At 33.6% G+C, this 14,124-nt stretch overlaps 1 protein-coding gene across 1 annotated transcript in view; it reads right to left on the bottom strand.

The window, feature by feature from the left end:
• LOC115853078 (leucine-rich repeat and IQ domain-containing protein 1) overlaps nt 1–14,124 on the bottom strand; it is a 123,419-nt gene that overhangs the window by 108,402 nt on the left and 893 nt on the right. The window contains exons 2-6 of the mRNA XM_030856461.2: nt 10,979–11,123; nt 9,697–9,808; nt 5,112–5,203; nt 3,791–3,908; nt 3,031–3,254 (exon numbers count right to left, since the gene is read on the bottom strand). Of these exons, the coding sequence (XP_030712321.2) occupies nt 3,031–3,254; nt 3,791–3,908; nt 5,112–5,203; nt 9,697–9,808; nt 10,979–11,122 (690 nt within the window). The 5' untranslated portion in view covers nt 11,123. The remainder of the gene's footprint in view (nt 1–3,030; nt 3,255–3,790; nt 3,909–5,111; nt 5,204–9,696; nt 9,809–10,978; nt 11,124–14,124) is intronic.

A 14,124-nucleotide genomic window follows, 5' to 3' on the forward strand; every position in this document is an offset into this window, starting at 1 on the left:
ACAGCTCTGTTTTAGAAAAATTATAAGGTTACATTTGATAGAATTAGAGAAAGTAAGTCAAGGAGAGACACTAAGGAGATCAGTGAGGTAGGTATTAGAGAAGTCCATGTGAGAACCAATGAGGGCCTTCTGCAGATAGGGTGGGAGGAGTCAGAAGAGACACAAACACGATGTAAATATGAAATGGTCATAAACTGCCAACTGACTGGATAAAAGGAAGTGAGAAAAGTTCTTTGGACATTATCTTATAGAAATTGTGGGAACTTTTGATGGCATTTAAGCAGGGAAATAATTTTTTTTAGAAAATAATTATCCTACCAACTGCACTATGGTGCATGAGTTTACAGAATACAAGACCAAAAGTAGGAAGATCAATTAGAGAGTATAGTAAATATTCCAAGCTAGACATTAGGACATCCTGAACTATGGGGTAGCAGTAGACATATGGATGAGACAGTGAATAATATAACTATTAGAAGGAAGAGGATAGTAAAAGAGAGAGAAGAGTTAAAAATGGTCCATATCTTTCTAGCTTCGACTATGATGATAGTGTAACTCATCAAAATAATGAACACCAGAGGAGGAGCACGATTCAGAAAGAAAGACAGTGCATTCAACTTTAGATACATTAAGTTCTGAGTGTAGGAGAGTTATGTAGTTTGACTTTTTTTGTTATAACTATAGATTTGGTTCTGAACAGCCATAACTGTGTTTGAGATTATCAAGAGAGAAAACACATGGAGTAAGAAAAGAAAGAACAAAGGATGGAATCCTTGGTAGGACCACATTCAAGGAGAAAGAGAAAAAGAAGCCTAAAATAGATATCAAGGAAGAACGGCCAAACATGTAAGAAGACAGTCAAGGCAGTATGGTCCCACAGAAGTCAAGAGAAAAAGAAATGGTCAGCAATCAAATTTTTATTGGCATGAAATGCTAAAGAGGCAGAAATAAATACTGAAATAGAACCTGTGAGTATGGTTCTAGAAGCCATTGGTTATTTTTGTCCAAGCCAATTTAGAAAACATTGATTATTTTTGTCAAAAGCAGTTTCATTCACTGGGGCGGTGGTGGAAGATCCCTAGCAGATTTAGGATTGAATGAGAGATGAGGAAATGGATTGAGCGCAAATAACTACTCCTTAAGAAGCCTGCCTATGATAAGTAGACCTAAGGAGCAGCTGACGTGAGACATATAAAGGAAAAGGATCTCATGATTTTTCTTTTGTTTTGTTTCTAGGACAGGAGAAAATTGAACATGCCTATAAGCAATAAGAAAGGAGGAAGCTGTAGGGGTGTTTAACATAAAGGAAAACTGGGGTAAACTGGAAAATGATAGAATATAGAGCAAAGGAGGAAAAGCCAGCCTTTGGTAGAAGAAACCTCTCTTACTGAGATAAGAGCAAAGGCAAAAAAAAAAAAAAAGCAAAAAGGCGACCACAGAGATTGATGCTAACTAGATGCAGGATGAGAAAGACAAAGAAGTTTGTAATCGATGCAAAAATGTTATGTGATAATTTGCTAATAACGAGGAGGGAGGAGTTGGGTAGAACTCTTAAGGAAAGAGATTTACGATAGCTGTTTTGGAAAATGGAAGAGGAAGCTAACGAAGGACACAGAATAGAATTACTAAATAAGTAAATTATTTAGGATCCATCATTATAAAATTACGGAATGGTCTCACTGGAAAACTTTCAATCCCCAAGGTAAAACAAAGCTCACATTTAGAAACTCATTAAACCTACTAATGTCATATATATTTTTTAAATCATAATTTTATGATAAAGCACAAATTACTTTCAAAAAACAAGTTACAATTCTTCAAGGGTAGGGCCCTGGTGTTAAATCTCTTTTGTATCATGTAAGCACATAGCTGAAAGCTTTGCCCTTAAAGTAGTCAGTAAATTTTTGTTACAAAACAAATAAAAATGGCAACTTAGCTGAACAGAATTTTAAAATCAGATGTTTTTTAGAAAATATTTGAAAATATCACTAACAACCAATAGCAATAATACGTTTTACCACAAGCCAGCAAACACTTCTCTAAGAATCTACATTATATTCACTCCTACTCTGGAATTGGAAAAAAAAAAAAAAAGCTTCTGACTTTTGGAAATGACTAATCTGGTCTGTGGAAAGGAAAATATAACTAAAAGAAAGCTAAACATTCATCGCTTACTATTAGAAAAAGCCATGGCCAAGCTGGTTCGACAATATTATCACTTTTTAATTTATTTATTTTCTATATAATTAGGAAATGCAGTGTACTCAACATTGGCGGCTTGAATACCCTGAACTGTCTATGTGACTACATGCTAAGGTTCTCTATATGGAACACTCAAACTAGTAAGTCGTGAGTAATATATAAGGCAACTTTAGTAATGTAAAACAAGAGATGTAAGTCCTGTCTGTTATCCATACATTCTAAACGGGCTAATGGCCCACAAGTAGGTCCTAGAAATCCACCAGTTTCTCAATATGCCACTACCATAACCTGAGGATGAGGACCACCTGAGGTGCAGCTGGGAGGAAACAGAAATGAAAAAACACAAAATTCCTTCACACCAAAAAATTTCTATTCCCAGGAATTAGCTCATTTATGGGAATGAGGCACATACCATCACCTACATGGCTAAACCACTTCAACCAAATATGTTTTACAAAATTGCTAGATATCAGACCACATAGCAAGGACATTACATGATTGAGAAAATTCTATTGCCTTTTTCTATGATTAGAAGGGTGTAAAAAAGTAACAACTTATGTAGTAAATGTCAGCTTTTTTAGGACAATCTTTGAAATTATGAAGTTTCAAAGCAGTACCTGAAATTCTAATGAATTTCATGAAAACTAGGCAAGGAGTCCATATTAATACAGTTAATCCACAGTCAACTGCTTTGATTATTAGGACTAATTAAAACCCATAGAATGGAGCTCAATTCGCACCATAAACCAAAACATCAATACTGTTCAGAAGTAGATACTGATTTTTTTAAATATATGAAAGACAAAAATTAAAATTAAAAAACCTTACCTTCTGAATATTCTCCAATTTCTTCTTTTCAACTTCAAACTGTTTCATCCGGTAATGTCTTTTTTCTTCTTCTTCTTGAAACTGCTTTTCTTCTCTATCCCTCTGAGCTTTGAGAGTTTGCTTCTGTTGGTCTTCTAGTTCCTTCTGTTTGTCTTGCCAAGCCTCAAAGGACTGCCTACATCTTTCTTCCACTTCACAGTATCCGAAATTTATATCAGCATCATCTGTATTCATGAGGAGAAAAATTTTTAAATCAAAACAGTCAAATCTGATCCAGTGCAAAGTTTAAAAGTAATTTCAAAATAAAGAAATAATGTCAATATATTACCAAAGTAAAAGTATGCAAAATACATGTAAATTCCATTGCATCAATAAAGAAGTCACATAACTTGCCTTAAAGTATTCCATAAGACTTCTATAAAAACATAGTGTGTGTCTGTGTGTGTGTGCATGTATGTAGTTAAGGGATACATAAGGAACACAGTTAAGAGACACTTAAAAAATTCAGATCTGCATATATCTATTGCAGTCAGCTATATATGTGGAAAATTTTTAACTCTACTTACATGAAGTTAAATTAGGAGTCATAAAAAAAACTATGAGAACATGTAATTAAATAAGCATAGCAAGTACACAATATTTTTCAAATATTGTGACTATATTCTTCTAAATGTCAAAAGAAAACTGTCTACTTTTTTTCAGATAATTAAGGTCAATCACATAAAAATTATCATAAATATCACCAAGCAATTTAGTCCACCTGGCAAAACATGTTCATCCACAGGCAAATCACAAGGATCAGGCTCTGGAACAGAATCAGGACTGCCACAATGAGTTTTACTTCTCAGAAATTCTTCTTTTTCTATTTCAGATAACATCTAAGAGGTTAAAAAAGTACCAGTGATTAAAGAAAAACAAAATAGAGAGTAAAGTTATTATTTTAATAATGCATTAAGTATTTACATACACATATATAGAACTTTATTTACTTCAAATCACTCTCAAATACAATTCTATATAGCATATTGATAATTATTCTCTTTATGGTGAAGAAAAATGTTTTTTCCATGCAAGCGCACTCTGTTTTACCCTCCTAATGTTTTTCAGAATTCTAATTACTAATATTTACTCACAATATTCAATTAAACTGCTTAATAATCATGTCAAAATGTTTCTACTAATATGTGTTTTCCTCCTAATACCTTTCTATATTTCTTATCTGCAGCAATAGCTCACATATACAAATTGCTAATATATTCAGTATGTTTTAAAAACAGAACTATTCTCTAATTTGCCCTGACTTACACACAAGTTACAATTTTGATTAATACTTTTCCATAATTATACTTCTATATATTCTAGCTTGAAAGGTACAGGATATCTATTCCACTGAAGTAGCAATATGATAATTCAAAATTAATATATTTCAGGTTTGAGGGTTACCAAAAAAGAGAGTAAGAAACATACATACGAGTAATTTTCACATTATGCTAAATACACAGAGAGCAAGAATAGAGTAAGGTAAAATTACAGTTGGGTAAAATGAGAAGTAAAAATGATTTCAAGATGCTGAACCTGTGGAAGAAGTTTTCTCTTAAATACATTTCCGGGAGTTTCACCCAAAAATGCTAGGCTCTCCTTTACTCTTACTTTTTTACGGATGTTTCTGTTTTACCATTTTTTTAAAAAAAAACTAACATAAGATATTCTACGTTTAAAGTTTCCACAGGGTATTTAAAGTCTCCACTGGATCATAGTACATTCCTAAGCAAAGTAATAATATTAGAGTATATTTCATTGTTTTCCTTGGAGTTTTTAGGGAAAAAATACTATTCAATATAGTTCTGCTCTCCTATCTACATTAAATTCCCAAGTATTGATGGTTCAAATCACTATTTCTAATATTTTTAAAGATTGAAATTTGTATTATTTTATATTATATGCCAGAGGAGGAAACAAATCCAAAAATTATTAGCTTAAAATAATTAAATTTTTAAGCCAGTGAACTTTAAATGCTACGTGAGAGGTAAAGGTAAATTTCTAACTGTAATATTGAGTACTTTCAGTCAAACAACATATACCTTCATTAATTGTTCTGGATTTTCTTTACATTCAGTTCGTAATTCTATCCTTAAATGCATATGATTATTAGAAACTGCTCCATAATCATAGCCTATAAAGAGAAAGAAATATTATAACTTTAAATATTAGAGCAGGACACAACATGTTAAAATCCCAAACTATTTCATCATCCTTTAATCTCAAATTCTACCACAGCATATTCTTGATCAGTAACTCAAAACAATAGGAAATACTGAAGAACAAAGAACATAGGAAATCTGTAATCTTTATTCAAAAATAAAAATAACAGATTTTTAGATCTCTTTATCATCTTTCATATTCTAGACTGAAGTTCATTTTCCATGTACACAGAATAATGCTGTGTTTAATATCACAATGACACCTTGATTAGAAACCAACAAAAGTTCAATTCTACCTGCCACAAACTAGCAGTATAATCTTTCAGCACAAGATACTGAAAATGCTTTAATAAAAGTCTTAATTTAAAAGATTACAATTATTAACGTGTGAATGAAGTAAACTTTCATTCCCAATTTTTTGAGTTTTTGTTGAATTTTATTGTGTTTTTATCATCTGTGCAGATGTAGTTATGTTTCTTTTCCTTATTCAATTAACATGTTTTATCATGGTAATGTTCCCTAGTAGTAAACTATTTTTTACAGATGACCATTCTGCTAATTAACTGACTATTCACACCTATTTTGTCTATTATTATAGATTTTCTTTTTCAACACCAATTCACAACCTCTCTGGCATGTTTTCTTACGTGAGAGCTGAAAAGCAAAAATAACATTCTCCAGATGCCTTTGAAGCTAGGTTTCTGAGGGTGATTTAGGTTCTGCCAATTGATACATTTGTGTAAGTCTTTCTTTTCTTTTCTTTTCTTTTTTTAAAATTAATTAATTAATTAATTTATTTTTGGCTGCATTGGGTCTTCGTTGCTGCGCACAGGCTTTCTCTAGTTGCAGCGAGCAGGGGCTACTCTTCATTGCGGTGCACAGGCTTCTCACTGCAGTGGCTTCTCTTGCTGCGAAGCACGGGCTCTAGGCACGCAGGCTTCAGTAGTTGTGGCTCGCAGGCTCAGTAGTTGTGGCTCACTGGCTCAGTAGTTGTGGCACATGAGCTCAGTAGTTGTGGCTTGTGGGCTCTAGAGTGCAGGCTCAGTAGTTGTGGCACACAGGCTTAGTTGCTCCACGGCATGTGGGATCTTCCCGGACCAGGGCTCGAACCCATGTCCCCTGCATTGGCAGGCAGATTCTTAACCACTGCGCCACCAGGGAAGCCCAGTCTTTATTTTCATAAAAATATTATGTGTGAAGAAAGGCAGAGAGAGAGATTTTCATTTTTCTGGCTCAGACTATGATAGGGGGTGCTTTGGGTTGGAGATAGCAGGGTATAGTAGAGGATTAATGTCTCTGAATTTCTTTATTATATCAGCAGCTCCTGTTGCAGCCCAGTTCTACAATGTACTTGCATGTATATTTTCTACACTTTGGATGTTCAGCTTAGAATCTGTTTCTTCAGTTCTATTAACAATTCTGTTATTTATTGTAATAGCTAGTCTCCAAAGATGTCACTCCCACACTTCCTGGTATGATACCCTGTGTAGCCCCCTCCCGCACAGAATCTGTGCTGACCCTATGTAACCACCAGGATGTGGCAGAAGTGATGTTGCATGACTTCTGAGAATAAGTCATATGAATCTTTACAGGGTTCCATCTTAGTCTCTTGATATTTTGTTCACAGGATGCTGTTTCTCAGAATCCAGATGCCATGCAAGCCATAGGGAGAGACCACATAGGTGCCTCCAGCTGACAGCTCCAACTGAACTCCCAGCCAACAATTAACATCACTGCCAGTCATTTCAGTGAGCCATCTTAGAATTCCAATCCAGTAAAGACTTCAGATGACTGTGGCCCTAATCAACATCTGACTGTAAATGCATAAGAAATGCAAGCAAGAACTGATTAGCTAAAGCCCAGTCAACCCACAGAACTATATAAAAGATAACAGCATACTGTTATTTTAAGCCACTAAGTTTGTTTTACACAAATACTCCCCAAAACCTTACTGCTTAAAGTAGCTAAAACAGCTTTTGTCTACAAATGAGAGCCCTAATCAGTACATCCATATTCATAAATAAAATTAGCCTCAGTTTCTCTTATGTATGTGTATGTGAAGCTTGCACAGTTTTGTATTTAACATGTGCAGTTTGGGGCTTCCCTGATGGTGCAGTGGTTGAGAGTCCGCCTGCCGATTCAGGGGAAACGGGTTCGTGCCCCGGTCCGGGAAGATCCCACATGCCGCGGAGTGGCTAGGCCCAGTGAGCCATCGCCGCTAAGCCTGCGCGTCCGGAGCCTGTGCTCCACAACGGAAGAGGCCACAACAGTGAGAGGCCCGCGTACCGCAAAAAAATAAAATAAAATAAAATGTGCAGTTTTTTACAATGAAATATTATATAATATGCAGATTTTTTTGCTCCTTGATGGATTGGAATAATTCAATTGCAAAATTATCCCTAGTTCCTAACGACACTTGAGAAGAAATCTCTTTCCACCTTCAGCCAAATTATTGATTTAATCATGTCTTCTCCTTTATCAAGCAATTTTGATAATTTGAATTTTCTTAGAAAATTATTCTATTCATTGAGACTATCAAACTTATTTGATTAGAGCTATATACATGGGATCTTATAATTTTCTAAACCACTGTTATAATTGTAGTTATATAATCTTTCATGTAACTAATTTTTTATATTTCCCTTGCTTTTTTTCATAATTAGGCTCTATACTTGCCAATATATTTAAAATACATTTTCATTGTATAAACCTTAGTAAATATAAATAGGAAAACCATTAAAATCCCCCATAACTCGACTGTAGATAAGCACTGCTAAAACCTGAAGGGTCTACATAAGTCTTTATATATCCTTTCACACAGGTACTCAGAACAAAAACCTTGGAGCCAAATTTCCTCTCTTCCTTTCATACAAATCCATCAACAAATACTTCTGTTTCTTTCTACCTTAAGAATGTTTTCTAGAATGCGACTGTTTTTCATCATTTCTACTCAAATCACTCTCATCTCTAACCACACTACTGTGACAGTCTTGTAGTGGACTCTTGCTACCTCAAGCCATCTTCTCTGCAGAGTCTCCAGAATGATTGTCTCAAAATATGTCAGATTCTGTCACTCCTTACTCAAAAACCTTCATATACTCAGAACAGAATCCAAAGTCCACACCTTGGATTGATAAGAGCCCTGTATGATCTGACCCCTTATTTTCTTGGATATAACCACAAAGGCTTACTATTCTTTGAACATATTACGCCCACTCAGTGTGCCTTGGCCTTTACGATTCCCTCTTTCTGGAACACCAGCCCTCTAGACATCCACGTGACTCACTTCTCCTTCATTGAGATATCCCATGTGGCTTACTGTCTCACTTCAGTCACTACTTAAATATCACCTCCTCAGAGAGGCCTTCCTTGACCTACCCTATCTAAAATAGCAATCTTCAATCTCTATCCCCTTCTCTTTTTCTTTCTTTTTTTTTTTTGGTTGCACTGGGTCTTAGTTGCGGCAGGCGGGCTCCTTAGTTGTGGCATGTGAACTCTTAGTTATGGCATGCATGTGGGATCTAGTTCCCTGACAAGTGATCAAACCCAGGCCCCCTGCATTGGGAGCACAGAATCTTAACCACTGCGCCAGCAGTGAAGTCCCTATCCCCTTATCTTAAAATCCTTCCTTCATGGAAGTTACCATTATTGAAATATTACATATGTATTTATTTGTTTATTGTCTGTCTCCCCACACCAGAACATTAGAATAAGAGAGGACCTCTGCCTATTTTGTTCCCTGCTGCATTCTCAGTGGCTAGAACATATCCTTTCACAGAGTAATATTTTTCGTACAAATATCTATGAATATCCACATTATAGTTTATACTAATATTTTTATAAATGACATCAAATTTCATAATAATTTTAATAGTATATCATGAAACTCTTTATGTTATTAAATATTGTCTAAGCCGTATTTTTTTAATGAGTGTATTGTTAGACACACCAATGTCCTGTTGAACATTTAGGTTGTTACCATTTTTCATTATAAACTAAGCCAGGATTAATTCTAGTTAAATCTTTGTTCATTCTATTATTCTTAGAATAAATTTGCAAGAAGTAAATTTGCTCAGTTGAAGCAAATAAAGATTGTGAGGCTTTGATATAAATTATATTTTTCTCCAAAAATATGTGTGAACTGATACTTCTAAAATAGTCCCACAACTAGTTTTCTTTTCTTTAACATAAAGTAATAGAATGTCTGGTTTTAATTAGAACTGGTAAAACAAATTGTTAGTGGCTAGTACTTACTGGAGACGTAAGGAAGGTAGTAAGTAAAACAAATGAATGAACTAAATTGAACAGACCAATATACTATGGATATTTTATTAGAGATAAATGCACATACCTGTATATGACAAGAGACAAGAACTTCAAGCAGTTTAATTTTCTAAATTATAAATTATTCATTATTCATACTTACAGAAAACTTATCTGCCAAGCAGATGAAAACTGTACTTACTTAAAACATCAGTATCTTCCACATCCTGAAGAATGAGCTCTTCAACAGTTTTACTTTTATTCTTTATGACGTTAATACAGTGAAGAACTGAGTCAGGTAATTCATCTAAATCCTAAAAATGTAAATAATAAAAGAAACTGTAAAATTCTTTACTAAAACTATGTATCAAAATTTGTTTTGATATGCCAAAAATTTGAGTAAAATGTGTAAATGAGGTAAAAGGGCTCCGTATAAAGAGCATAATCCAAACAAATATATTTGGTTAAAATTTGCTTTTAATTTTCAGGTGGTTATAAATTGCATCCATGATTCTGTTGGATCTCATATTCAAATGAATAATTTCAGAACTTTTGTCACAGTTAAATTAGCTGTGAATAAAAAGATACAATAATATAAAAATATTATTTTCTCCAAAAGTATTATGTAGATTATTGCAATCCTAATTAAGAATCAAATTGTAATTATTTTTTGAAACTTGACAAATGAGTTTTTTGAAGAAAGCTTAGTTGAAAAGATTTTGAAATAGCAGAACTACTAAAGGAATTTGACCCATTTTATATTTAAAAATATAAAACCACTATAGGGCAAAAATTAACACAATAATGGAAAAGAATAAATAGCCTTGGATAGATCATATGTATAACAACAAAATATATACAACAGATATGACAAATCAATTGAGAAGAGGTGGATTATTCCATAAGTGACCCTGGGAATATTTGTTAAATATATGCAGGAAAATTTTAACTAGATCTACTTTTTATAACATAGCTGAAAATAAGTTTCCATTGGATTAAGGATTTTTATATAAAAGAATGAATCCATGAATAACTTTTCTAGGCATATAAACATTGGAGAAAATACACAAATGAAAAGAAAATAAACGTTTGGTTTCCAAAAAAGTAACTATTCTTTGGTCTAAAGATTTCACATACATTTTGCTTTTTATGCATATCTAATCACATTAGAATGCTCATGATTAAGTAAAAAAAGCAGGATACAAACATACACATGTGTGCAGATACATGTATATATACATACACATAATTATACGTATAGTACAATCCCAATTTTGTGAAAAATGCACACATATACATGTGAAATTATAGGTAATTTCTACCTTCAATATACCATTTATATCTAAATATCTACTAATATATATTGCTTAAAGGTGACCCTAAGGAAAAAATGAGATAAGTATACAAAACACACTGAGAAAAGTAATATTTCTCCTAAAAGGCTTATCCAGTTAAAAGGCTCAAAAATACAACACAACACTTACTGTATCACTATTATCACTCTGGGTTTCTGATTTTGAATCACTATCAAAATCATCTTTTTCCAAGGAAGAAATGCTGATTTTATCCAATTCAGCTTCTATTTCTTCTTTGAGCTTTATATCATCATCATCGTTGTCTTCCATCATCCTTCATAATAAAACACAAAACCATTTAAAGAAAATTGAAGAGGCTAAATGCTGGTAAAAACTATAGGTTCTTTAATGTGCCCTACCAATCCAACATGCTCTAGGTAAAAATTTAGTTTAACATAGCTTTAGTTTGACAAACTTTTCTCACACCTTATCATGGCTGTACTATATATTGAAGAAAATGTTTTCTCCCTATATTCATTATTTCTTTAATGTTTTGACTACAAAATGATCAACTCTAATAGTACTCTTAAATTCTCTAAAGGAAAAGTTACATGGAATGAACTGGCTTACCTTTCTGAACCAAGAAACTTCACACTAAAATTCATTTTCATGGTAATAATGGCAAAATACCTCTGAACAGCTTGAGTATTCAGAGATTAAAATACTTATAAGAGAACAACCTATGTCTATATATGGGGAAACATGTGGTTAGTTTCTACTCATTAAATCAGAGTTGTTAATTCCACCAGATAGCCACATGTTTTAACCAACAATAACATGTTGCAATAATGGCTAATACATGGCTTATAAGTTCAATATTTATTTCATTTAAATCTCTAATGCTTGTAATGGATATGGGTCAAGCAGTACATTGTAGTAGGTCTTCACATCATCATCGTTAACTACTATCATTAGCTTCCATGTATTAAGTACCTGTGACAAACCAGGCACTAGAAGACACTTGAGTGATTGATAACTTAATGGGTTAAAGGTCATTATAGTCATTGTATAGGTGAGAAAATCAAGGTTGGAAGAGGTTACTTAACTGCCATAGTATGATGCTAGTAAGTAATGGAAGCAGGATCCTAATTCAGAGATCCTGAATCCAAAGCCAGTGCTTTTCCCACTATCAAAATGGTATCCAAACTCAGTCAAGCTCATTATCTGTCCAGCAATCCCTTGAACAACTTCTAGTCCAATAGTCTTCAAACTGCAGATGGTAACCCATTCGTGGATCAATAAATTAATTTAGTAGCCCTTGATCATCTAGTTTAAATGATAGGATAGAATAGGAAAAGTTAGGATAGGTCAAAAAAGAAACTGTAAGTGCACTACATATACTACAGGTAAAAGTTGTTTAAAAAAACTTGTTTCAATTATAAGTACATGTATATGTATGCATGTGTGCATGATCTGCAATGAAAATTTTTGTTTGTTTATTTTACTGTGGGTCTTGGTATAAAAAAAAACGTTGAAAAATATTGTACTAGTCAGCTTTTATTTTATTTTCCAGACTATTCCAAACTTTCATTCTTTCCTCCAGTCCCTGGCCTTTCCACTGCTGTCTTCTTCCCGGCCCTTCCTTCCTTTTTTTCTTTCCTTCCTTCCTCCTTCCTTTCCTCCTCCATGCTCTCTGTTCTTCCATCCCTCCTTCCACTCCCTTCCTCTTTATTTTCCATCTTTTACTCATTCATCTCAAAATCAACTTTTTGGGAGGCTACAAGATGCATCCACAACAGTGCTAAGTGCTACAAATACACTGATTAAATAAGTAACCTGTTTTCATAGAGTTTATAGTCTAGTTAACAGAGAAAATGAAACATCCTCATTTTCCTATTTCTTTTCCTGAAGTCTCTTCTTACTCTAATCTTACTAGGAGAGGAGACCTTCTTCCTAATAAAGTGTAATCCTGTACTTATGCTCTGAATCTGACAACTTCTCACCTACTGAACTGTCTGCTCCATCCACTATTCCTTCTGTTTACTACTTTGCCATACATTTGTATTCCACTGCCATAAACAAAATCAGTTCATTCCTATCAAAAAAAAAAAAAAAACCCACACAATACCTGTGCCTGTCCTTCCTCTAGCTATAGATATCACGTATCTTCCTTTCACACGTAAATGATTTAACTCGACTGATCTCCATGTATTGCATACACTCTTAGGCATTTATCCCAGAGAAATGAAAATTTATGAAAATTTCATTAATAAATGAAAATTTATGCTCACACCAAAACAAATGTTCACAACGGTTTTATTCATAATAGTCCCAAACTGGAAACAACCAAAATGTTCCTCAATAGGTGGATAGTTAAACGACTCTAGTACCTCCATACCATCAGCAATAAGAGGCATGAACCACTGATATATGCCACAATACCAATGAATCTCCAGGGAACTACGCTTAGTAAAAAGCCCACAGCAGAAGGTAATAGACTATATGATTCCATTTACATAACACTTCTGAAATAGTAAAATTTTATAAAAATGAGGACATATTAGTGATTGCCACTAATGGAGTGGATGGGATTGGAGGAAGGTGGTTATGGTGATAAAAGGGCAACATGAGAGATTCTTGTAGTGTTGGAACTGTTCAGTATCTTGACTGTGGTTAATTAGTGAACATATTCAGATGACAAATAGTGTATTACATAATACACACACAAATGAATACAAATAAAATTGAGGCAATCCGAATAAGATTAGCAGATTATACCAATATCAATATCCTGGTCGTGATATTATACTAGAGTTAACAAAGCATTACCATAGGGAGACACTGGACAGAGTGTATAAGAGGTATTTCTGCATTATTTCTTTAAGATGGATGTGAATCTATAATTACCTCAATAAAAATTTATTTTAAAATATCCTAAGTACTAAGAGGACAGTTAAATAAATTATGATAAATCCATAGAATGGAATACTACACAAGTCCTTTAAAAAATGGGTACACTTACTGTACTCCTGTGGAAAGGTAGCCAAGAAGAAATAATTGAACAAAGGCAAGTGGCTGAAAACTACAGAGAATGACATCTCTTTCGCATAACTATATGCACGTACACACACTTTTTTTAGACAGAAACTTTCTGGAAGAAATTGGGGAACTTTTAATTTTCATTTCATACCTTTATGTTGAGTGATTTTTTTATCATGAATATGTATTACTTTTATAACTTTAAAAGCTAATTTTAAGATATTCAATTTTACTCATAACCTCCCTCTTCCAAAAGAAAACAAAACAAAACCAGAACCAGTGCAAAATGCTACCCG

The sequence above is a fragment of the Globicephala melas genome, chromosome 10 (assembly GCF_963455315.2).
Source record: "Globicephala melas chromosome 10, mGloMel1.2, whole genome shotgun sequence".
NCBI lineage: Eukaryota > Metazoa > Chordata > Mammalia > Artiodactyla > Delphinidae > Globicephala > Globicephala melas.